General features: G+C 37.0%; 1 protein-coding gene across 11 annotated transcripts in view; it reads right to left on the reverse strand.

The window, feature by feature from the left end:
* Nucleotides 1-26,963, reverse strand: part of MTM1 (myotubularin 1) — a 39,890-nt gene that overhangs the window by 4,246 nt on the left and 8,681 nt on the right. For all 11 annotated transcript variants that reach the window (XM_035541196.2, XM_035541198.2, XM_035541208.2 and 8 more), the window contains 13 exons: nucleotides 24,485-24,556; nucleotides 23,464-23,536; nucleotides 21,836-21,930; nucleotides 20,722-20,832; nucleotides 19,700-19,801; nucleotides 13,625-13,708; nucleotides 12,244-12,393; nucleotides 10,262-10,450; nucleotides 6,794-6,979; nucleotides 6,011-6,217; nucleotides 2,968-3,060; nucleotides 1,993-2,106; nucleotides 1,464-1,640 (listed from right to left, as the gene is read on the reverse strand). In XM_035541196.2, the coding sequence (XP_035397089.1) occupies nucleotides 1,464-1,640; nucleotides 1,993-2,106; nucleotides 2,968-3,060; nucleotides 6,011-6,217; nucleotides 6,794-6,979; nucleotides 10,262-10,450; nucleotides 12,244-12,393; nucleotides 13,625-13,708; nucleotides 19,700-19,801; nucleotides 20,722-20,832; nucleotides 21,836-21,930; nucleotides 23,464-23,536; nucleotides 24,485-24,556 (1,653 nt within the window). The remainder of the gene's footprint in view (nucleotides 1-1,463; nucleotides 1,641-1,992; nucleotides 2,107-2,967; nucleotides 3,061-6,010; nucleotides 6,218-6,793; nucleotides 6,980-10,261; nucleotides 10,451-12,243; nucleotides 12,394-13,624; nucleotides 13,709-19,699; nucleotides 19,802-20,721; nucleotides 20,833-21,835; nucleotides 21,931-23,463; nucleotides 23,537-24,484; nucleotides 24,557-26,963) is intronic.

Consider the following 26,963-nt stretch of genomic DNA (forward strand, 5'->3'; position numbering starts at 1 on the left):
CGACTGAACCTAGTTACTAGGATGATGAGAGATGTAAGGTTAACAGTGCTGCTTGCGACAGACCAAACTCTTCATCAGACAGAAGTCCGATGCCCTCATGGTTCTACGTAATGGCACTACGGTAGGTCATCTCAAAAAACTGGTTCATGCCACACATGCGCCACTCAGATGCTTAAGTCAAGATGACACGTAAATTTCACATGCAAACAAATTTGTTACATTTTGAATATAAACATGGTGAAAAGGAGGTACTACTAGCAGAAGCACAGGATGTTATCACAAGGGTTTGCATATCTAATAAGAAACTCCTGCCAAAAACTTTTCCTGAATAATGGCAAATACCACTTTAAAGTAGATTTACTACAGCTAGTTTGCGTACCCTGTAATTCCTCACTTTCTAAGTGATATCTTTGGATTCATCTTTTACGAAATGCCTTCATCTTTCACAGCAAGCAACAGAAGCCTTAAAATGAGAACTTCAAATTAAAACTGGTGACATACTTGCAAGAAGATATAGCATATTGTCTGGCTTCCTTACAGCCTCTAGAGTACTGTAAATAATATAAGAAATCAGCTGCAGAAGAGGAACTGCATTGCTTGAAAACTCCTGATTCATTCCAGAATCTGGATTGTGAACACTGCTTCTGTCAAAGAAATCGCTCCTCTGTTTTCTACTTCTCAAAACTACACAGCTTGTTAAGCAGGACAAATAAGTCTCTGTACACTATCTTTACGTGCCATATTGCCTAGATTTTTAGAACGATTGTAACAAAAATTGAGCATTCAGATATCAAACATTAAAAGCGCAAATAGATTATGTATAGTTTGATAAAAGTGTTCCTGGATTTTCAATCTGATTTGCTGGTATAATCATCAACAGCCTTCCTCCAGTATTTACACAGTGTAAATGATGTTGGGTCAAAGTTTTAGCAAAAAAAAAAAAAGCAACAAACACACAGGAAAAAACTTACCATAAACCGTCAGAGAGAGCAGTTTTAAAAGAGGAACTGAATAGCTCATCTTAATTTGTAAAGGACTTTGTATGCTCTCCCAGAAAAAGGAGAAAGACAATGCAAATACAGTGAAGCGTGCTTGTGATGCCACTGCTCTAACTCCCCAGGGTTCAGTAAGCACTACTTCTAAGCATTGTCATTCACCCTCTGGTAATATCCACAGCCCTTAAAAATGCTCTCTCAACCCTGTCCCCAAGAAAAGAGGCTCAAAAGAGTTTGAGGATGACTTTGCAGTGAAATAAGCTTTGTGCTATGAGAAACGTTGGGTGATGTCAAAAAGAACAAACAAAAAAACAAAACCCTTAATCAGTTTCATCTTTTTTCTTCTATCCTTATAAATATATTTAAAAAATGAGCAGATTGCAGATACTATTCTGCAAATTAGCCGTGACACAAAAACCTATTTCCAACATCTCCAAGCGTTTTATACACTTTAGACAATTTACTTACTTGTTGCCGAATTCTTGGGTTCCATCTAATGTAGTAATTGACCCAGAGCTCAAGGTGACGCATACTGGCTACTGGATAGAGCGCTCGATTTAGCTCTTTACTATAAAAAGGATTGGTGTATTTAGATTTTTCACTATTTATCAAAGACCATAATGACAATGTTTTTTCAGTCACTTTCTGAAACAAAATTGAAATAAGAACTGTAAATATTTGCACAGAATCAGGAAACCCATCACAGAAGCCATGGTTACATTCTAACAATAATACACTTCTGATTTACTTAGAATTGTATAAGTTACTGTATTAGAAATATTCCTAAAACAGTTTTTGACAAGTATTTTAGCAACTGTATAGTCTTTAAGCTACCAAAATCAAGGAATTCACCATGCAACTATTCTACCATGAGAATAAAACCAGTTCAAGAACACTGTCATACAAGGAATGTGGTAAATACAACACAATCAGAACTTTTTGTAATCATCTAGCACCAAGATAGCAATACAATTAAACAATCAGTGGTTTGACTGACCTCTTTTTCTCTAACAGATTCGCTGTTGTACAAGAAAGTACCAAACCGGCAACTGTACAAGTGATCCAGGATTGTAATCAAGAACTGCTCATTGAATTCGAAGGCTGTAGGAAACTAAAACAGAAAAGGCAAATTTGTTCTTTGTATAGCAAAAACAGAGAGAGACGAACATGCCCTGGTTAAGAGACTAAGAAAGGTATTTAGAAGCCTGAAAACCTTTAAAAATAATTTTTAACATAATACTTCCGTATACTTCATAGCAGAATAAGAGTTCAGAAGTCATGAGGTGTTCCATCTCCTCAAACTAGTCATTAAAAAGAACTATGCCCTCAAAATACTCTAAATGATCTTTATTTCCTAAGGAGAATACAATACTAAACGGTTACTGTTACATCTGTAACAGAGAGAAAGATTAAGATATCCAAACTGCCCTCTTTATAGTAGAGCACCGTATAAGAAAATAAGGGTTTAGCTCCTAATTCTTGGCCCTGAACAGACCAAGTTCATTTCATTACTTACTGAAGATATGTTTAAATCACAACACTCAACACCTCCCAATCTTCCTTTTCAAGCTTTGACAAAACAACACTGCCTGGGTATTTCAAGGAACAGCTTCACAAAAAATTATGAAGTGAAACACAGACCCTACTAAGCTAGCTGGTTGCAGTTTCTGTAAAAGCGTTCTGCTGGGTCACATCTCTCAGTGTGTCTCCAACAAGCCCATCTCCAATACACATTATCCTTGCACGTGTGACCAATGCCCTGTATCAAGGAACATAACTACCACTTGGATACAACTTTTAGAAATAGGGAAGAGAGATGGTATGGCTTAAAAGTAAATATACTATTTGTTACTATACTGTCAGAGCACAGAGGTATTCTGTCCTCTTGAAATATATATATTTTTTAAATACCTAGGTTTTGAATTTAGTAACCTCTTAACAGCATTACTTTCTGAAGCATAACATAACATACCTGTTTAGACATCTGCCACACGCAATCAATAAACTGGAGAAAGATGGGCGATCTGTCTGCATCAGCATGGTTTTTATCACCATGGCCTATTCTCTGAAACGAAGCAATACAAACTCCTGTTAACAAAAACAGTCCATTTTATGGCCGATAGACACCATTTCTTATTTTGCATTAGAATATAACCACTTCTGTAACAGAATAACCTGTTCTTACAATTTCAAAATTAGTTATTGTACCATGCAGGAGAGCTATTCCAAAGAAGTCCTTTTATTAAAAGCCCAAGGTCTATGTAATAGAAAAATACAATTGTTAAAGCATCCATTATATTGCAAATAAGACATTTTGAACTATATTTACATAATACATTTGTCAAAAGCCAAGCTACATACTTTATCTTCTTTTGTAACTTACGCCGCTGGAGAACCTGTATCATGAAACTATCTGCACAAATTCTCTTCTCTCCCCACCTGCACGCTTGAACCTGAAGATACACCCTGAGATAGACAGGGAACACGACTGAGCTCAAAGAAATGTTTGTGTTCTCGACAGAAAATTAACGTGCATTTTACAAGTTTGGGTGAGCCACCTTATTCTGAAAAGGAGACCACAGTAACAATCAAAGGAATTCTCCCCACAGATAGAAAAAGTACGTTTGGTAAAAGCTATTTCCTTCCTTTTCACATTTGATAGCTGAAATCAGATAAGAGATTCAAGGAAAACAGATATTATTAAATCCTATAATTCTACTTGAACATATTTGCCTGGAGGAGACAAAGGGTGAGCATGTATGTTCAACCAAGATGTCTATCTGCCTGTGAGATAGCAGGCAGAATGTCTTAAGGACATGACAAATGACGAAGCCATTACACTTCTCTGTAACATATAATGATTTATATAATGATTTGCAAGATAACAAAATAATAGAGCTGAATGGCAGAAAATGGAGGGAAATGAGGGATTGTGGCTAAATTTAGTCAACAGCAGTAAATTACCAGAATAGCACTACAGGCAAAACAAATTGGCCACGCTGCTCACAAGTTTTCAGTTTAAAATAGGTGGTATCTATCAGCAGGTCTTGCATATGTTCATAAAGGAAAGTCCTTCCACTTCCACTGTGGTTAGCAGTTGTAGGATCTTATTAAGGATTTGTATACGCCTGAGTATCTTCCCATTTGTAATTATTTCCCTGTCCCATTTCTTATAATAGAATTCATTATTAGAACAATGACATTGCACATAGCAAGCTATTTTGCCATCTGGATATCGCGGTAAGCTCACTATACATAGAAAAGCTGGGGTAGGGGATTCTTTTTCCACCAAAAAAATACTTAAGTGCCTCATTAAATATAAAACACCGTCAGGAATTATTAAGTAGTCAGGATATACTCTGTAGGTTTGTTTGTTTAAACTTAAACATCCAAATTGCAACTCGGATAACCTGAAAATATGAAGCTTCTATCAGCTACTTTGTTTAAGGCACTGAAGTGCAGAGCACGTACAATCAAAATATTTTCTGGTTGCATTATTTTTATTCTACAGACACTCTAGAGAGCAAGCATATTCACTATAAGCTAAACAACCCATCAAATCAAACTATACAGTCCTCTCAGAAAACAGCACATGTTTAAAGGAGAGTGGCTTCAACCACTTCCAATGAGTATTACTTCAGTGAGCAAGTTGAGAAAATAAGGCAGTATTTTAAGCAAAGGCAAGCAATTAAAATCATCCTTACTGCTGCCACATTGTCAGAGATGACCCAGTGGACTGAGCTAGTCACCTGGAAGGGGTCTAAAAGACCTACTTCACTAGTAGGAGAAAAACATTTCCTGTCAAAAGAAAAAGACTGCTCTGATTACTGAAACTCACATTAATGGTTTACTAAAGAAACCTCCAGATGATTCAAGTTTATTCATAATGAAGGACATACAGATCTCTTTTTTAAGCTCAGTGTTAAATCGTCATTAGGCTACCAGTCTCCAAGTGATACAACCTAACCTTATCTGCATTATGACTAATGTTTTAAAACTAAAAAATAAAATACAACCGGAATAAAAAAGACAAACCAGTGCCTTCCTGTGGCTACACCAACACAGTACGTGAAAGGTTTATGTAACATCAGTACTAGAAGACTACAGGTAGGGATTCAGAAATTTGGACTAAAGCTGATATTCATTACAGTCAAAATGCAAATCTCCTAAGGCTCACAGCACCTTTTGAATGTCAGATCAAAGATAGCAAGCTGAAGTGATTCACGCTGAACAGCAACACATGGGATTTCCAAATGACTGAGACACTCCTACAACCGTAAAACAGGCATGAAATACACCCATAGGCATACTTTTCCATTTTTTCATTTTCCAGATTGCCCGTTTTCCTGATTTTAGCAATACTAAGTAATACCTTTAGAATATTCCACAGGGGACAAAATTGTCTGTTAAGTAACTTCTGTTGAAGGTGCATTACACATGAGTAGGATATTAAAAACTACAGTTTCCCCTTAACCTTCTAAGCATCTAGAAGAAGCCTGAACAGATCTAGAGGTGGCATTTTGAGCCAACTCTTTGACAGCCTTTTGAGACCTATTATGACAAGTTCTAGAACATTTGAGAAGAAGCATTCAAAACATCACTCAAGACGTTGCTCAGACTTGTTCATCTGCCTCCCGTGACATTTACAACAGTACAAATGTGGAGAAAGCAGGAATAGGGGAAGAAAAAAAGCCTCATGTTCCAACCTTATTTGATCTTTTTCTGAAAAGCCTGGGAGGCCATCATTCTTCTGCCTTCTCATTTTCTCTGCTCAATCACCACAGTTATACTAGCAATTCTGCACTTTTAAAAGGCTGTACAGGACATGGATAATTAAAACCAAACAGGCCCAAAACAAAAAATGCTCTGCTCAGGTTTACCTAGAGATGTTTTATGTCAGAATTCCAAAATAACAAGAAGAATTTTCTGACCCTGTCGCAAGGAGTAATTTAACACTGGAAACGTTTTGTAACGTTAACGGTGCATAGCCCTCGCAATTATCTTCCAATTCTCACCGATGCAAATTTGTGTCCAAAGCTTATCCACTCTTTCTGCACCAGAACTTCAAAGCCTTCAATTGTCCTGTAGTAGCTGTCTAGCATCAGCATAGCCAGCGACGTTAGCTGTGCTGTCCGGTCCCAGCCATCACTGCAGTGAACCAGCACAGAGCTCCTCCCTGAGGATACCTTGTCTGCCACTTGAATAGCTCCTGTCAAGACAAGCTAACAGACACCAAACAATAAAGGAGATTAGTGTTACCATTCTAACAAAAATAAATTGATTTCGTTGTATCTACAGAGTATCTAAATTGATACTGTTTCCATTAAAAGACCTACAGAGCATGGCATAGTTAATTGGAAAAGAATCTTGTAGGAGATCAAGTAAATTTCTTGTATAAAAACAGAGGAACAGATTGGTTCCCTAATCCCTTAGTAAGATCTAATTCATCTCAGAGCAAATTCTTAAAAAATGAGGCAGAAAACAGTAACCTTGATAAACTGAAGAACATAAGCTTCTTTTTTTAAAAGAAAAAGAAGATTTACCATAGGAATTACTCTCCAAAATTCTGTCTTTCATTTGGTTCTTTTCTTTGGACTAAATTACTGAAGCATCTCAGTTATTAGAAAAAGGCACTTCTATCCCTCTAATAGGCTTATTTTCCAAATATTAACGTAAAATAAGAATATTAAGTAGGATTCATTGCATATACTCCAATATTTTTGTACAGATGTACTTGATACAAAAGGTTCAAAGGTCAACTAGTAAATTACAATTTTAAATAAGTATTAAAAAATTACCTTTATATGTTCTAACCAATGGGTTGATTCCAGACTCGACAACCAGTGTGATTCTTCCACGTTAGGATAAACAATGTCCTTCAACTTCTTCAGAGACTCCCGCATGACATGAATATTGTGAATGTCCAAGAAGAAAAGTTCTGCATTGGGATATGCATCTTCACTTTCATATCCTCCCCCAGTTGCCTACAAACAAGAGATGTAGAATTAACTTTAGTCCTATATTGTTGTACCAGCATTTAAAAAGAGAGAGAACGGACTGACAATTCATGTCGCCTAAATAGAAAATAAAGTATAATTTCACTTTGTTTGTTGCTCTCGTTTAAAACAGATGAAAGCTTCCGAGGAGCAAATGCTGCAGAAAACAAATACTCAGCAGCTTCTGTTCATCCAAAAAGACAAAGTATATTAAATATAGCAGAGGGCCAGAAAGATGTTCAGGTTGATCCAGCTAGCCTAGTTCCTTTCAATACATCAGGGAGTCACCCTAAAAAGGGAAATGAATTATTTTAAATTTACACTAAAAAGGTTGTTTGCACTTTTGGGCCTGGAAGCCTTTGAGTAGGATTGAACCAGCTAGGTAAGGGACTAACACATATCAGGACAGAAGGACAGGGTTGTTTTGAAAATCAAAAGGACATTTGTACCTTCCTTATTACTTTAGAGATTTAATGGTGGTAAACAGTTTTTCCTTGTTTGACATTACATTGTCAATATTTTTTCTTCATTTCTGTTCACTTTTCCCATCAGGGATTAAACAAGTTTATAATTCTGAACACAAAAGAAATAAACTTTCCAAGCAAATTACAAAGGTTAAATTAAAATGTAAAGTACATCACACAAAACAGCAATTACTTGTAACATACTAGATCAGCACTTTCTGGAAATAAAATTGCTCATTTGTTTGTTTTTATACTAATTAGACAGAAATGCAGTCAAAAGGATGTGTCTATTTCTGTACACCATTAATTTAAACCAGAGTAAATTTCACATTTACCAATGCAAACTAGCTATCAAAAAATCTTTCCTGGGCTTAAACTGCCTAGTTATTTACTACTAAAATTGAACTGATATTTAAATAGATAAAAACAAAATTTTTGGCCAAGTAGAATTACATTTCAGAGTTAAGGTTAAATACAAGCTACACTTAAGAGTTAAGTTCTTAAAGGCCAATGCTAGGATTCTTACACTAGTAAAAATATTTATGTATACTTTATACATACTTTAAAGTAACTTTCCTACCATTAATTTCTGTTGTTGAATACTAAACATTAGATCATTAAGAAATTTAAAACAAGTCTATTGTAATGCTGCTCTCTGAGCATTTCGTCGCTACCCGAGGAGGATAGCAGAGGATGTGCCTGCTCACAAGGGAGGAAAGACAAAAACCACACGTATTTTAGGACAATACCACTGATGAGGTTTTCTGAAGATAGCTGCAAAATCACAGCATTTCCTACAGACAGGAAAAACATGCCATGCCATGAGTTGTGATAAATAATTCCTGTCTCTCTAAGACATTACAGCCACCACCTACACATCAGAAGACAACCTGAAGTACGGTATAGCCTTTTCCCGTTGGTACCACTTACGTTTTTATACAGTAGCACCACATCTCTATTCTACGCTCTCCACCTCTTTCCTCACAAGTGGGGATATTCTCAGAGCTGCCAGGCTCTCTGCTAAAGGCAGTAATGACTGTATTTTTCTCTTTCCTTTGAGTATTCTGAAGCCCTGGTAGGGAACGATTGCAATTTTAGCATTAGGGCTGCAGCAGCTCCTCCTGATTGAGTGGTCTTGACCAAAGCCCTGAGAACACTGAAATGTACAAGTAGTGCAGCCCCATTTTGCTCATGCTAACCTTCACAGCTATTCAAGAAATAACTTTTTTTTTTCCAGATCACGATTGCCTTGTACTTTAAGTCGCTGTTTCTCAGATTCAGAAATGTACCTTACAGATTTTAAGTCTGAGTATGAAACATTCAATCATGTCAGGAGTTAATTAAAACACATTGGTGAAATACAAACCTTCTAAAAAGCTGAAAAATGTGCACACATCTTCAGTAAGATGTGTGCATGTAGAAAGTTTGGCCGTAATGCACCTTTGAAATATCTACGGTAAATATTTGAGTTTGTCTAAGAACTGGGGAAAAAATTAAGTTAATTGTAAGAACTGACATTCCTTCCACAAGGCAAACAGATGGATTACACATCTGTAACAAAAATGGGGTCTTTTGTTCACCCATAAAAATTCACTGTATAGAGGACATGATGTAATTTGTAGAGTAAAACACAAGCAACGGAGGTATATCCTCAAAATACAACCCATCGGATTAAGACCTAGCTAAACAACCCCTGGGACACAGCATACCATACGTTCTTTCAGAGACTAAACGAGCCTTATTACTTATTCAATAAACTGTATTCTCTATTACAGAGAGGACATTGTAAAGGTATAGACGTGTGTTTAAGTTACAGAGAGCAAAACCCTAACATCACAGGTGCACTTGAATTCTGAAGCAACTTACTGTTTATGTTGCATATGACCCTCCTAGAGGCAAACAAGCTTTATCATTTCCTATTTCTTTCAGCACAAATATTGGAGAGGATTCATTCCACTAAATTAGTATTTTATGCCAAAAAAATATTCAGAAGCTAAATTCCATTTTCCCCAGGTAAGCATGCTCATCATTTTGCTAAGATCTCAAGCCCTCGAGTTAATCTCTCTAGTGCTCTTTGCTGCACAGACTCACAACTTCACTAAGTACCAAAGAGCTTGTTCACTTCACTTGTGCCACAAGTTCAGTGGGCAAGGGACTATCCCAGACACAGGGAGAGAAGCTGGTACATGGCTGTGTACCATACTCTCATATCCATGGCTATGCCCATAGTCTTTAGAATGCAAGCCCAAAAGTTAAATTAATTGTCATTTTGTCATTAATTGTCATCTTCTCTTTATTTACTGGATGTCTGCATATGACTGAAGTGGTTCACGTCATAGTTAAGGAGAACCAAACACAGGATGCTTATCAGTGAACTTGGCTTTATGCACAGCTTTTCCAGGAAAAGAGACGTGGCTTGCACCCAGGTGCCCCATCACTCCTATGAGAGGACACACTCTACAGCTTTGCCCACGTCTACCTCAATTGGACAAAAACACTCTACAGAATAATCGTACCTGATTTCAGCCCCACACTAAGATCTGTGCTGGACTGATAAGAGACAGGGTAGAGAGCGTCTCCAAATCCACATATGATCCTAAAACCCTGCTTTTGACCTACACTAAGTGTGCATGTTCTTTCATGGCCTTGATACTTATTATTTGATCAGGTAAATATACATATTTGATTAAGTAAGTTTACCTATAGCAAGGTTTTTACTGTTCTGAGAAACCTCCTCAAAGAAAACTTCAAAATTTAAGTCCTCACCACACCCCCCTTCACAAATAACAATTAAGTATCCATTTACCTTGTTTGCAACTGCATTGACATTGGGCCTAGCATCATAGATGGTCAGTTTTGAGATTTGTCCATTAGCCTCCCTGATGATATCAAGATATCTTTCATCGTCTTTATTCCTCTTCCCACTCATTCCAACCAGAGGCTGACTGCAGCGCATAATAACAGCTTGATTCTCTGGATGAATCCATGACAGGACCTAGTCACATGCCAAAAACACAATGGAAGAAATACATTTTATTAAAAGCCGCAACTTAAAAGTTACATTCTTTAAAATAGATAATAGGAAAATTAACACTTGAATTTTATTTCTTAAAAAATTAGTTCCCAAACATCTCAAATTCTTATTCATTTTCATAAAATTTAATAATAATCCCTAAAGGTTCATTCTGTTACATACTCAACTCTTACTGAAATTATATGTGCTTGAAGAATCCAGTGCATTTCATTTTTCCTGCAAGTCTCAAGTTGCACAAATAATTCTGAAAAGCAAACTGGAAAAAAACACAGCAATGCCTGCTGAAACGAAGAAACAATTCAGAAGAATGAACTCATTGTAGCTACTACAAGTTCCAATGCTACAGGAAACCCTACACACTTTTTTTTTTGCATAAGGAAGAAAAGTTGAACCTTTCTGCAGTAGCCTGAATGCTTCCCTTTCTCCTTGAAGTGGATTTTGTTCCTCGGCCCTTTACAATTAGGAGGTACTGGGGCAAAGCGTCTGCTGCATTTATTGTTTTTCTGAGCTAGAGCTGCCCTGGGGACAGATTGTCATGCAAGAAATTAAAGATTTGCACCCTAAGAAGCAGGTAATAGTTTATCCTGGTTAACTCTGAAGGTAGAATATTCTCACACAGTTTGACAAAGTTGTGAGTTACGTGGAGAAAGAACATCAGAAGTCAAAAAAATCTTCCAAAAGTATTCACTCCTGAAATACGAACCTTAGTTGTACGTCTAGAAACAGAATTTGTCTGTGTGAGGGTGAATAGGATTGGTTATTTCCCGTCATATTACCAAGGAAATTACTATTACTTTACAGGCTGTATAAAAGACTTGCCATGTATTTTGAGACTATACAGAAGATACAGCTAGGTTATAAGAACCATCCAAACACACACATTCTATATATATAAACAATGAAGAGCAGTTTAACATATATATTAAACCTATATGCGTATTACATACTACACATATGCATGTGTCTATATACAGTAAATATATGACTATAATCCTAGGCTGTCAGTGAATACCATCTAATAAATATTTATCATTTTGAATTTCCCATCTGTTTGATATCAAGTGAGATTCAAGGCAGCTTTCCAATACTGGCTAAGAATCTAACACCTTTTGCAAGTTTGCCAAGGTGAAACATTAGATAATAGATTGTGTTGTACTGCAAAATAATATTTTCTACAGTGTTGTAAAGAGCTGCTACATAAAAATTCTCTTACCTCAAAGAATTGTAGTTACAGAAACATACCCAGAGAGTCAAATGGGTTTATCTTAAACTCCATAGCCTGATTTAAAATAGCACAGAACTAAAAATCCCAAAAATTCACTATGGCGGCTATGCACAAAATTTTGTTTTAGGAGAGACCATTGGAATTATGTTTAAATGCCATGAAGTTTGCTTACACATGAGAAGGATAACGCTTGCTATCACTTTTTACGTGCATGCAACAATAGTCAATAAACTAGTACAGATGGCAGTCCTAGGCTCATACTTCATTAAGAAAAGGGAATCTGCAATGCTGGCAGTTGTTACTAGAAAAGTCAAGTTAAAACCAACAAAGTCGGAATGCATAATTGTTGTAGGAAATGAGGCTTGGCCATCACACTAGTTTCAAATAGACAAAAAAAATCAGCCAGTCAAAACAACTTTGCTGTAACCATTTCCATAAAAAAGGCATCCTCTGTGTCATGTTCAGCAAAAAGTTATTTGGAAACAAAACTAGCTACGCTCTAAGACAACTTTCATCACGCAGTACTCACCGGAATTCTATTTCGGGACCTAAAGGCAGCAACTTTCTTGAGATCTTCATCTGTCGCATTATATGGCACTACTAAGAGTGATGGATATGTGTCACACAGTCCGTAATGCTCATTAATAAAAGTTACTCGCCACCGTTCATTAGGCAGTCCCTAAAAGGCAACACAAAGTTTTTCAACATATTTTTGCCTGTACAACTAGTAATTCTGCTCTCAAATTTTACATGATATTATGGCCACATGGTGGCAACAAGCTACCAACTTAACCTAACTACAGTAGTATTTCAAAACAATAGAAGAAAAAAATTACAAGACCACAGAAAACAGCCCACTGCTGATGGATTTGGTCTTAGATACATATCTTTCACGTGTACTCTTTACATGCACAATTCTGTCCTCACAAGTTTCAAAACAATATCTAAACTAGTAGAGGAGTTTCTTCAACCACAGAACTAGGGAAAGAAAATTTCTCTCTCTCCTCCCTCAAAGCACTGCCTTTCCATTTCGCCTGCTGAAAAGAGATTACGGCCCTGAAAAGAGGGGGAAGAAGTCTGATCTCAGCCTTTCTTCCTTGTAGTCCGATGCTGCCTTCAATTAAAAAAAAAAAAAAAAAAAGAGAATCAGGACAGCCTTTCCACTAACAAACTTCTGGTTACAGTCTGCTAAGTAAAGTATTTCAAAAACAGCAGTCAGGAAATTGAGCAAGACTGATAAGCTCTCCACACACAATGGGGTTTGTGCGGGTGTTTGTATTTTACTTTTTGGGGGGTTTGGGGCCTCTACCTTGAACCAAACGGATCATGTGGAAGTTGGGATACACTTTAGTCCATTAAAAATTATAAAGGGAAAAAAAGCAAGGACATTCTAACTGTAGTATTTAAAGCAATAAACAAATTGTCTAATAGTAAGAAATGTTAAAATTAAATAATGTTATCCTCTTTCATTAACATTTTTCCACGATCATCTAAAGAGAAAACTGATTAACATATAAATAACTTCTGTAAAGTAATTCTATTTCTGAAATAAGCCTTTATTATTATTATTAAACTTCTTGAAGAATCAGACTAAATCAAATCTATATTTAGGACACTGTTGTTGCATATTTGTCACATTCTCCACCACCACCACCCACTTCACAGTGGCACACTGTAACTGGTATCAAAAACTTCCTTCAAAGAGCAGGGACTACCTTCCTGTGATTTTTTTTTTGTTGTTGTTAAAACACAAAACTCTTCCAGCACTTTGTTTCCTTACCTACTTTAACTTGCATTTCTATCTTCTCCAGTCCTCAGCTCCCCTCCACCCCCGCAAAACACCTGACAAGTGATATGTACAAAAAATAACTCCATGAAAGCACCACACAAGTGCAGCTTTAATAGCTTACCTGCCTCCTGTATTCGGACATTGGATTGTACACCATCCAGCCATTCTCTGAAAACTTTTCTTCATTTGCAAATGCAAAAAAAAGCTGTAGGATGTAAGAGAAGCTTATTACAGCAAACTGACCGAAGGTGGCAAATATGAAGGCTCATTACTCATCATCAGTTACACCCTAATGCCTACCACAAAGTGGGACCGACTTTCATACCAAACCCACTCCATCCCATTTAAATCTGATACGGCAGATGGTAAAGCAAAAGGTAAGAATTAATACACAATACACATGCATTAATGAAATAATGGAAGTGTGGCAATGCTTAGAACAAGAAATGACAAAAAGTGAATAAAATTTTCGAAGCTTAAACTGTGGCATTTTTTAGTTTACAGTCAGGAGGGTGAAATGTTTTAAATAATTTATATCGGTTCCTGTATTTAATCCTCACTAAACAAACCGTTGTCTTCTCACTAAAATTTCTCCAATAGGTACAGCTGCAAATACTGCTCAAAATGATAGATGCTAGATTGGAAGTGTAAATATGTTTTAAACGCTGTTCACTGCCATTAGGAAGCAGCCTTCTTTCTGCATGCCGTCTTCAATTGCTCCTTACTAACAGAAGTCTGCTTTACTGTAAAACTCCATGAAGATCGAAAAGAGGCCAGTGAAAACGAAACAAAGCATGTTGCTGGTGGGTTATAGCATTTACTTTTGTCTTGCTTTATTACCCACTCTTGAGACTTATTTATAACACACAGCATCCTCGCAGAGGACTCTAACAACTTCCTCATACCTTCCAGCTTGTTTTTCCTTCTCCTTCCAACCCATTCCAAGTGAGCTGTACTGCCCAGCTAACCTTTTCTTGCTTGGTTTGTTTTTACAGTTTATCATGAAAGCCAAAACAATGTTTATTTTAAGAATCTGCCTCATTGAGAAAATTGATTTTGGTGGCTTATGAATTCTTTGGATGCCAACTGGAGCATGAAACTAAGTTGTTTCAAAACACAGCAGAAGGGAATTTGCTGCGCTGAGCTAACAGAGGAGCAGCAGTCAGAACAGAAAGCATTCAAGAGCTTTCATGGCTCACTTGCGTCAACAAAGCTGAAGGTCTCCTAGCTACTCAGAGACATTAACAGAAGAAACTGAACGTTAAACAGAATATCCCAAAACTATTGTTTTCACAGGAGTGGACCTGAACAAATCAGAAATGCAGGAAACTTGGCAAAAAGAGGGAAAAAACATGGTTTTAGGGCGCCATGATTACATCTAGAGATGTGAAGCAATGCTTCGTGAATGCACCGTAAGCACAGATGGAGGTTTCTTTACATCTTATGAAGGCAGTAGCAATGGTTTAAGGCAATTCTGGTTAGCCTAGTAAGTTACAATGGTTTAAACAGTAAGCAGCAGCAATCAAAATACAAAACTGAATCCCTCTGAAAGGAAGGCTTTTCCTCACATATCTCAAACCAGCAAGCATTTCAAAAGGAAGTTACTGCACACACAAGATATTTTTTCCCACTAGTTTTAGAATTTTAAATTAAATCAGTATTTTATAGCAAGTACATTCACTGGCAAGTTTGTAAAAGTAAACAAAGCATTCCCAAGCTGTATATTCTGGATGTCTTCCCCTTTTTTAAAGGGTTAAGCCTTCAGCGTTAGTGAATATTACAGATTCTTTTGGTTAAGGAGATTGCTATCAGGTGGGCTGGAAGCAGAGACAAAGAAAGGAAATATGAAAGAGGCAGATATCAAATGCATCACAAAAAAACATTCCACTAGAAGTATATGCAATTATCGGAAAGTAAGCAGAAAAAAATGCCCTTTTTTTTTTTTTTTACTGCAAACCAGGAATCTCACTATCTACAACTGTAGATGAAACTGATTTGCTCAGCTATTAATAAACAGCTACATGCAAGAAAATTCCTCTCCTCCCCAAAGGAATTTGCTATATCCCAGATAGCAAACTATGCTAAGAATTCACCAAGAAACCAAAGAGACAAAGTAGAATCTTAGGATTCAGAAACACTGGAATAATAACACAACACTTTAAGCATGTCTCAAAGCCATGAGTATGTTATTTAAGTTGCTACTCACCGCAAGCTTCCTAGTGATGATTTATAAATTGCCCAGCTTAATAAGTGACAAATAAAATACATAAATGCATACCTTCTTACATAGATTTTACAGAAAAATCAAGAAGGTGCTGCTCCAAACTAGAAATAAACCTTCTAGGGAATGGACAGAATCCCTTCCAAGAGGACGCAGTCCTACTATGTACGGCTTGTTTCATTTTAAACACTTAGCTACAGCAACTTTAGCACATCTACTACAAAACCTTTCAGAGCCACAAAATCCACAACTATTAAATTTGACAATTAAGCTTTGTAAGTTCTCCTGACATTCCAGGTAGTACAAATTCTTCCTCTGTTGCTCAAGAAAAAGATAAAAATAAATAAATCAGTAGCGTGCATCATATCAAAAATCTGAAGTCTGACAAATAAAAGAACACTACAATGGATGTGAAAGTGGAACAAAGCTTGGACTCAGATTTTTACAGGAGCAATTCTGAGAGAAAACTCTTGAATAAGTAAATCCAACAAAAACAGCACTTAAAAACAGAACAGTATCTAAAAATAGAATAAAATTATTTCTTCTGCAAGAGTTGACTATTACAAAAACTGTATACAGTATGTATACATTGTGTACACGTGTGTACATTGTGTTCTATACACTTAACCTGGTTACTACTCTAAGTCTTAACTCATTGCACAAAAGAGATCAGTTTCAATTTTTTTTCAGCTACCATGGGAAACAGAAAGAAGAAATTAAAGAAAGAATTAAAGACGTAAGAAATAAAAGAGCATATTAAATAACTGCTCAGAAATCTGTGGGATGTAAGGCTTATGACATATCAATACCTGTAGCTAGTAAGAACAAGTAAAACATGATACATTAGTTAAAATTTTGCAAAAGCAGATTAAAATCTCTTTGCATATAATGAAATTAGGGATTTTGTTGCAGATCCATGGTCTAAAAGCACAAAATACTTCACTTTAAAAAAAAGGCTTCCAATCTTGTAACTTTCTTGGTAAACTACTTTTTATGCTTCACTGTGCAAGTAATTCTGTTTACTTCCTTGCAGGTGCTAAGCTTCAGTTTCAAAACACACAGCCTCTTTTTCAGTCCTCCTACAGACCAAGTACTTGCCTTCAACATTCAACTTCATCGTTATCATTTTGCACACAAAAAAATAACATGATATACTGGTTACTCACAACACAACATAGTTCTGTGAGATAAAGGAAAGAGCAGCTACCACCTGACAAGACAGTTTGGCAGGCAGTCTACAAATAGTTACATATTTATTTATAGAATTTTAGTACATAAATATATAACAATTTATTAAAATGTTCTTTTTTCACTTTATACATTACAAGAGAAGAAAGGAACAAAGCTAGAATAAGAGTTAAACATGAAAAGAGTATTTTTTTTTCCCCCTATTTCTAACTTCCTGGTTTATACTTTTTATACATTATAAATCACGACACTTTTACTCAGTGAAAAGTTTGACATTTCTCAGTGTGTCTGAAAATAAAGATACTATCCTTGACTTTAACATTCTATTACTACAACTCAGCCAGCTACATCTTACCTATTCATCTGAAAACTAAAATCAGATGATGTAGTATTTACATAATTAACATCTAATAATTTCTGAAAACGCTAAGTTTACCATTATTGCACCGAGACTGGCAGAAGTTATTCAGAATGAAGCCTTGGGTCAAGGTATTTTTTGCTTGTGCTCCATCAGATAGGCCCCTATACCAGGTCTCACTGCTATCTAAAGTCATCCTTGCAGATCCAACAGCAACAGCGGCATAATCTGACTCCCAGACACTTTAAATCACCAGGAAAACCAGCTATAGCTGGAGTGAGAGAGGGGGAAGTCAGACAGCATGACTACCACTGTCTCTCCCACACAGCTATCGTGGTTAGAAATAAATACGTATCATGCAAGTATTATGACAGTGAATAATCTTATAAGAAAGATGACGTAGTATCAGGCTAAGAGGAAGTGGAGCAGCTGCTGTTCAGAAACTAAACTGCAGGCTAAATATCTCATCTTTTGTGGGGTACTACAAATACATAAGGTTGGCTTGTGTTTGTTTTTTTTTTTTTTTTTAATGTTTAAAAACACTTTCAGCATAGGCTTCCAATTAGCAGCATACTATAAATGCAAGAGAAGATTATAAACAGCATGTTTGTTCCATAGCAGCTGAACTGTCAGCCGGATGAGCTACTAGATTTTGTATTATGTTAGTGACTCCAGGAGATCAGAACCTGACCTATGCTAAAACTGGAGAGAGCGAAGAACAAGCTTCTACAAGTAAGCACAAAAGACAACGTTGAGACTGATGAATGGTTGAGAACAGGCTTGTTACTTATTCTAGGTTCTCAAACACTGGTGGTCTGATGATTCTGGAGAAAAATCTTGAAATTAATAAGCACACTCCATTCAGAAATAACGTTTCAGGCTGTATTTACCTACCGTTTGTCTAAGAATGGGATACCACAAAGAAAACAGAAGCAATATTAATCTTTACTGTCCTGATGACACCTTCTTTCCACTGCAGAGCATGAGTGCTGCTGTACCACTCAAAGACCCAGGGTGCAGTTCCACGTGGTCTGAGCAAAATTACCAGCTAAACTGCTAAATTGCCAGCTAACACTGCTAAAAAAAACAGGATGTCTTCTCTTTTTTTCTCCTGCCTGCACCCTGTATCACTTGTGCCCCTCTCTTGCACTGGTTCTGACACATACTAATTACAAATCCAGGTCTCGTCAAATTATTAAAAATGGCACAAAGCTAACTCAGAAAACAGAACATTTTGTTCTGGGTAAGTGAGCTACACTGGCTTACTTTGTGATTATACAACTGTCAGTTTGGCATGCGAGGAAGAACCAACCACATGGCTAGAAGGCAGAACGAAGACGACCAGAGAACAGCAAGACTCCAGTGTTTCAGTAGCAGAGAGCTGCCATCTTCACCCAGCTGTCATCTGAATCATAGAATTATTTAGGTTGGAAAAGACCTCTAGGATCATCTGGTCCAAGCCACAGCACTATCTTTTTAAAAGATCTCCCTGCCGGCTGCTGGCCACTAAGTGTTAGTGTCATGCACAGCCCAGACATACTCATACTCAGCCAGCAAAACCTTGTTTTAAAACAGCCACAGTAAGAGGCAGAACATTTTCATGTTCATTCACATCCATCTGCAAGGAGCATCCACAGATGTCCTCGCCCTCCACCCCCATACTCAGGCTAAGATAACCAGACTAAGGAAATGACTCAGGGTAAAGCTTTTTTTTTTTTTTTTTTTCTCCTTGCTTAGCTTTCATCCATTTCAGTTCCCTAGCTGGTTCACCCTGCAGCCTCAGAAACTTACAACCATGCAGAAACACTCACTTTTGGCAGGATCAGTTTAAACTACTGGCTGAAATATACTGAAAGCACACCAAAAATATCATGCAGTTGCTTAGCTCAATTCCTTCCATAGGATGTGTTTGGTTTTGTTTTAATTTTACCCTCAATAAATCTGTGCAAACTTATTACTCCATTAACTGTCCGATATTATTCATCAATAACTACAGATAAAGCAGGTGTTGTCTTACCATGTCTTCTTGTCCTGAAGTAAAGCTCTGTGATTCACATTTATCATTGCCTTGGAGACTGCCCAAGAGTTCAGTGTTTTCAGGAAGTCAAGCAAGGCATGTACTATTATATTTCCTAACGAAGAAGGATAACTTGCAGCCTCTAAAGCAATGATATCTGTACGGACCAGAGGTGCTCAATAGTTTACCTGAAGCATAACGTAAAGCATCCATAATTTTACAAATACATAGATACAAGTGTTCTAAGGGCACAAAATAAAAGCACTAATTCTCTACAGTTTATACTGACACAAGAAATCTGTTGTTATTCTTTTTAAGCAGCTATGATGTCCATTAGTAGGTCAAACACTTAAAGCTAATTGGCAAGAATTCTGCATTAAAATGATTCAGTAAGATAAATGACATAACTTACCAGGTTATGTGACTGGGGAAAAGCATGTTTTGTGAGGACTTCAAATATATCTCTTCTACTGTGCCCTTCTTGCTTTAATGCAAACCGTAAATTTCTCATATCCTAAAACAAAGGCATTGTGCTTTAAGTGAACCAAAGCTGTACTTTTTTCTGATGTACAAATGCTATATTATGCACTAAATACGATTTATAATCTGCTTGCCACACACCTCAAACAGTTGTGAATGTTCAGTTTTCTTTCTTATATCACAAAATAGAAGAGAGCTTAAGAATTCTACCAGTAATGCTGCATTACATTTCTGTGGGGTGCAAACACTCCTTTGGCATAAAGCCATCAGAGGTGACTGTATCCGATTCACTAGGAAGTCTCATAGGCTACTGAATGTTTACAGGATGGGATTTACCTTATGCTTTCCAAGTGAAAATTTGCCACTGATCTGTAGCACCACACTACATTGTCCCTAGCTGTTTTCTCATCACTAACTTCAAAAATAAGCAATCTGCACATGAACTAGTGAGAACAAAGTGTGCATACATATTCTATTAATGAGTCAAACAGAGGATCCTAGATTATCCACTGGGAATTCCCCCATGACCATATTTATTCATGGTAACACAATTTTTTGTGAGACTAAGGAAAGACAGATGTTACGTTAGAGTTTCACTGCCTTTCCAGCTTGCAAAACCCATTTGAGTTGTTCTTCAAAGATTTTAGGTTTGTAAAAAAAAATTACTTTTAGAACTAATGAAATAATGAAGAGATGAAGGAACAATGCCTTAAAACAATACTGCCATGCAAAATCTCTTGTCAATCAGCAATTAGGAAGAGGTAACCAATCGTTCTCCTCACACAGAGAGGACAGTAAGTAGCCCTTCATATAACAGTAATTCTCTGACCACTTCCAAAAATCTTTTAAAATTCAGCTATGAGGAGTATATGGTTTTTATTCCTGTAAGTAGGCAAGCAGCGAGAAAGGGAACCTGTAGATTTCATTTCCTAATGAATTATTGAAAAGTCTTACTTTACACGTTATATCTAATCCATAGGAATTCTCTCCTCTGCTTGAAGCTCCTCCCATTTTTTCAATCCTTGAAATTACACCCAGTGGAACATCCAATACCACAACAGGATCCTGCAATGAAATTTAGGGAAAGGAGAGGATTAACCTGAGAAGATGACTCAGGGAAAATGTTCTTATGCACACCACAATAGAATGAAATACGTGGAGGAAGCAAAAATCAGGTTTCTGGTTTTGATCGAGTGTCCCCTCCTAGCACATCATAAAGTCTGTACATTCCCTGAAAATCATCCAATTGTACAAGTAATGGAAATATTTCATGCCCTAAGACCGAGTATGCAGGAAAAAAGATGGCAACACCCTAAACGATGCTGTCTGTTGCATACTTCTGATTCCCTCTGCTAGCTATGACCACTTTATTGACATACAGAATAAAACAGAACAAAATGAAAAATATCACTAAAAAGTTAGTTACAACCAGAACGACCTCACTTCAATAACGCTAAAACCTTATTAAAAAAAATATGCAAACATAAGTACTTTTTATTTTCTTTTATATTGCTACTTATTGAACACACTACTACTCCCGCCACCTATGTGATATTCTGTTAATTGAAGTATTTTTCTTCTCCAACAGCAAGGACAATCAAAATCTTGGCTTACTGATAGCCATTTCAAGAACTATTTGCACATCGTTAGTTGCTGCTTTTGTTCTATCACACAATAAGTGTGAAGAGAACAGCTACCAAAAAAGCTCCAACAGACAGAAGGTAAAGGTATCATCAGTCCAGGATAAGCGATTAAACTGTAGCTCTACCAGAGGAAAAAAAACATGCATTTACAACACATTCAACTTCAAGGAGCTTCCATTTTTGCAAGGATTTCTCAGTGGCACAAAGGCAATTACTGTTTAGCCATTAAACTATTAAAATATGGTTATTACAAATGTTACAGATCATTTCAAGTAAAAAGCCTCCTGTGCCATTCCACAAGTATACATGCACAAAAGCTAAAAACAAACGAACTGCCCACAAAATAAAGCAAAGGCAGCAGGGTTGAAGAGGAGAGGGTTTATGGCTCCTGCATCCCTTGGAACTATTTGTGGCATATTACTCACATTTTCCAGACTTCTCAGGTACAGCCTGTAGTTTGTGATGTATACTCTTCCTTTAACAGGGCCATTAAACGGACACATGTAAATAACATCCTTGTCTGTAAGAAATGCAGCATTTCTTAAGCATTGGGAAGAGAAAAATCAAAGCTATGGAAAACATCAATTAAGCAGCAGTAAAATAAAGACAGCTGCACTCACGAGAGCCACTCTGAAGAAAGCTGAATTAAAGTAATAAAACTAAATTCTATCCATTTGAATTATTAAGAAAATGTGAAAGTTTCTTACACTAAACTTGCCTGAATTTCTTCAGCAGATTTCACTAGCCTTCCCCAGTTACATTTGTATTTTTCCTCTTTCTTGGCACAGTGCAGGAGAGGGCAGGACATAGAACAGTGACTAGATTTAAGTCCTCCCTGTGATTACTGAACTAGTCTACTCACTATCCCAGAACAAATACATCCTTTTGTTGATACTCTTACATCTTTTAGTGCTCTGTAACCAATTCTCCTACATTAAAGTATGTAGTTCAGGTTGTAAAGTGTTTAGGGGACTCTCCATCCTGAAGAGAACAATTACGTTTCAATTTGAGGCAATCAATTGTAGCAGCGCCATCAGCACTGTTTCAGCAAGGACAGTAAAAGAATGAGCACTAGCACACAGGCAACTCAAAAAAAAAAATAATTAACTGAAACAGTGCCATTGAAGACTTAAGTGAAGCAATACAAATGACGTATCTCTCCCTGCCCACTTATTTCTTTAACCCACACCATTTATCTGCCTTCCACAGCAAGCACCCTCCCTCCAGCGTGCTCCCCCAAAGCACAGGTAATTGTCATCAGGATCACACCAAACATTCTTCCTAGCCCCACATCCTCTCATGCCTTCCCCACAACTTTCCTCATTGAACACAGGTACTTCCTTTGAAACACCACTTTGTTTCAGCTCAGCCAGTCTTGTTCACAAGTTAATCTAAAATATACTTGTGTGGGGGAGCAAGAAGCAGCTTCATAAATAAAAGGCCTCTTTCAGTTGCATTCTGATACCTCACAGCAGATGTCCATGAGTGCGAGGCTCCAGCCCAGGAAGAGCCTCCACCAAGTAAGGAACCACTGCACACAACACGTTAATCTTTTTCATGCGACATCACAGTATGGAAAGGCTAACAAGTGTGCAAAAGCGAGCTGCATGTCATGTTTTATCAACGAAGCATAAGATTATACCTCGGGTAATCATGGTTTGGGCTAAGGTTGCACACCACTGTACAAGAGACCAACACAATAATAGTATGTGGCATGTATTATCTTTTGATTTCAAAAAGCTTAGAGGGATGCTTGTCACTAAACACACACTACTTAGTTTGTAGGTACAATAATGACATATCTTAGCACTTCTATGCATTACAGAATCTACCACGTATGGAAACCAAGATTTCAAAGACTTAAAAAGTTATTTGTGGTAAGTGATAAAAATTCTCTAAAGTGATTACTTGGAAAAAACTAATTCATGACATTTTAGCATAGCTTACCCCTCAGCCCGAACCATTGCAGACTATGGAAATAACCCAGTAAGACAGACGTGTATGCCAGACTCCTTGGACATACACTGCATTAGATAGCTATATAACCTCTTACCCGTAACTCTAGTCTCTCCTGGCAGACGAGGTATTTCTTCATTTTTTTCCCAGTTAGTTCCATCTTGTAGAGTCTAAAGAAAGAAATATAACAGCCCATCATATTTTATTTACAATTATTTCCAGTTCCAGGTTAAAAACAAACAAATCTTAATTCCTGCATGGGAAAGAACAGGGTTCTCCACAGTAGAAACTGACACGCTGAACCAGAACAGGAACACGCCACTATCCTAAACTATAACTATTAATTATTTAAAGCTTGAGCAGACTAAAATGTGCTTATTTGACAAAGCCTTCTCATTCTAAAGGAACAATTAAATATATTTGCAGTAAATTGGAATTAAATTTCTGTACCATTTTTTCCCCTAAAATTTCGTACATTTAATTTTCCAAATCTGCTTGTCTTGGACAGTCAAGTAAAAGCACTTAAGCAGCATACTCACAACTATCACACAAACTCTACTACTTTGTGCTTTGCACATTCAGTAGCCTCTAAGAACGACTAATAAAAATTTCTGTTTTTGAAGAAATGTTTAAAGATAACTGAAACCTTAGGTTCTGTTTTCTCACGAACTAGTGGCATTTTCTTCAACCACAAGTGAACTTGCTTTAACATGAATATTTCCCACTAAAGACCAACATTTTAAAAGTGAACCAGCCAAACCTAACTAGAAATAACTCAGCAATTGCAGCACAGAATTTCTCTACAGCACAGAATTGCCAAAAATTTGCAAGAATGACAAAATGTTTCAATGTAGAAAGCAAATACAATAGCAAGTATATTAGAATTGACTTCAAGAAGGCTCTCATAACTTGCATTCCAGAGGATATTTCTCCCATCCACTCTGAAAGATATTTAAACCAGCCTAGTTAACAGCATTTAAATTCTAGCAATAAAAATGTGTATATATAATCAAGAAAATCAAGAGAAAAAATCATTCAAATACTGAGCTTTCTATCTAAATATGGAATACAATGATCTCTGGGACCTCTGTCATAGAAAACATGAAAGTTACACTCACCCTTTTAATTGAGGAGCTCTCCAAGGAGTTTGAATTATATTTAGGTGTTGATGATGAGGCCATACTGAGTATCTGAAGAGAAAGCACAAATTGGAGACTTAAACTTCCTCTTAGAATACACACTGCTTACAGAAGAGATTTAGACGTTAGAAGTCTGCAGGTAGACATCAAGAGCTTCCCAGAATGTCTTGCAAGCTAGCATTAATTCTAAAAATGACACGATGTCTTGTAATTCAAGGCCACTATTTAAAAGCAGCCAAATCTAACAAGAAACTCATTAATAGCTCTGGGAACGGTTCTCATATATTCTCAACTCAGGCTGTATGGTATAATTCAGTTGTTTGAACACTATTTTTAGTCAAGTCAACAGACATCAGAGTGCTTATTTTAAGTGACAGGATACACACGCTAGGAAATGCAACTTATGTGGAACATTTGTACTGAGAATTTTGATGTAGGAAAACAAGAACAAGCTACTACAAGATTATTGCACAGTTCTAGAAATCACAGGCGTGTCAACGCACTCAGCTGGTTGATGAAGCTGAAAAAAAGGAAAGAAGGAAAATGGAGTTCTATGGTACTTTTACAGTTAAAAACAATCCCCCGTTTCCGAAACCGAAACTTCAGTTAGCCCACCAGAAGGGGGAGTGTCCAGCCTTCTGATCTGAAGAGCCTTGATTTAAAAGAGAAAGTGTGTGGGTGGTGGTGGTGGTGTTTTTTGTTTTAAATGGCATTGATTAAGGGACAGAATTGCATGACACAGGACTAATCTTTTTAATCATTTTGTAACACCTCACAGGGGATCTCTAGAAAGCACACTGGGAAAATGCTCATTCTTGAAGGCAAACAGCAACTTCACACCAAGTTATGCCTCCCTTTCACTAATCACACACCCTTGTCAAGCTGAGCTGACGGCGTACACCAGTCTTTGAGAGTTATTGTTTTAGGGGATTACAGATGACACCATCTAAACATTCTAGCCGAAAATGAGATCTCCCTACCTACTATTCAATGAAAAAAGTTTGTACAGACACCTGCACCACAACAAATCAGCCTGCACGCTGCTGGGCTCATCGTGACACTGCAGCAGTCCTACAGGAGCAGTAAGGTCAGATTAAACTGCAAGATGAAAAGAAAACCTCTGAGGTTACTCTATCAATACAGGGAAATGTGCAGCAAGAAAGTGAAAACCTGGACATTAACTTCTACAGGTTTGTTATCTCATTATGGTGCCCAAATTTTCCATATTTCATAAGGAATACACAGGAAACCTGACACGGCGTTTAACACTGTAATATTCAGTGACACAGCTTACCGAAAGACATCAAAATCTCACCGCAAGCAAATAAAAAAGAAACCTGAAGTTGAAAAATTAAGAATGCCTTTGAATACTGAACAGCCTGCGTGGCCCTGCTACACTGAGGTTATTACATCCTTCCTGGGCCTCCTCTAATCTCAGCTTTCTCCTTATCCCGCAAGAGAGGGGTCCTGAACTAATTTTAGTGCAACTCCAGCCATTTAAATGAAATGCTATTAGCGACCAACATTAAATCAGTGGTTTTAGACTACCTGTGACTGCAAAGCTACTGCAACATTGGAGACTAATGTTTTGACTATAAAATAGGGTATTTTGGCAGCTTCTCCTTCATTACAACATCTTACATACTATAAAGCTTAAGGCAGATCTGACTTTTTCTGTATTGCTGTCTTAGTTTGTCACTGAACTCCCAGCCTTTGTTCGGATGATTTTCCTTAATTTCTAAAAGTGCGCTTAAGTTTTCTAAAAGCAGTTATTTATAAAGATAAAAGGTGCATTTAACAAGAAGCTCGTTTTAAACTATTTTCCATCTGAAGTGGTTCTGCTCACATTTAAGTGAAAAGCAGCAGGAGAGACGTGCATTCACACAGCTCTTACAGCAGGTATTTGGGTGCACGCTCCTGTGTACGTAAGCTTACTTTGTATGAAATTCTACCAACAGTCCATAAGAGTGATTTTTTTAAACATTAAGTGAGAATGAATTCACTCACTGACTCCCATTTCTATAGAATATTTCATTATAGTATTACAACCAATTACTGCTTCATTGCCGACACTTCAATGATGCAAATTAGACTTATTCAGAGCTAATTAAGTTCAATAAACATGTATTGGAGGTAAGTGTCGTCTGTCAGATGTTGCTTTTAATCCATTCAAAATGTTTTCATTAAAAAAGCTGGTGCAGATCATTCCACCAGTGTAAGTGGAAGAATTTTTAGTGCTACCTAAATGTTGCTTTGAAACCCAGTCACACTTCAAAAGCCCCGAAACTAAGCGGTACGTTTATAACACCCACATTTCCCTGATTTTTACTTTTTTAAGTAAACTAAGTGAGTCAAGTAATTAAGCTTCTCTTTATAGGGCACCTGTCAGACAGCACTTAGAACAGTGCCTGCTTTTGGACCCCAATACCAGCCAGACATTGACTCGAGCAGATGGACA

Source organism: Cygnus atratus, chromosome 13, assembly GCF_013377495.2.
Source record: "Cygnus atratus isolate AKBS03 ecotype Queensland, Australia chromosome 13, CAtr_DNAZoo_HiC_assembly, whole genome shotgun sequence".
In the NCBI taxonomy this organism is placed as follows: Eukaryota; Metazoa; Chordata; class Aves; order Anseriformes; family Anatidae; genus Cygnus; species Cygnus atratus.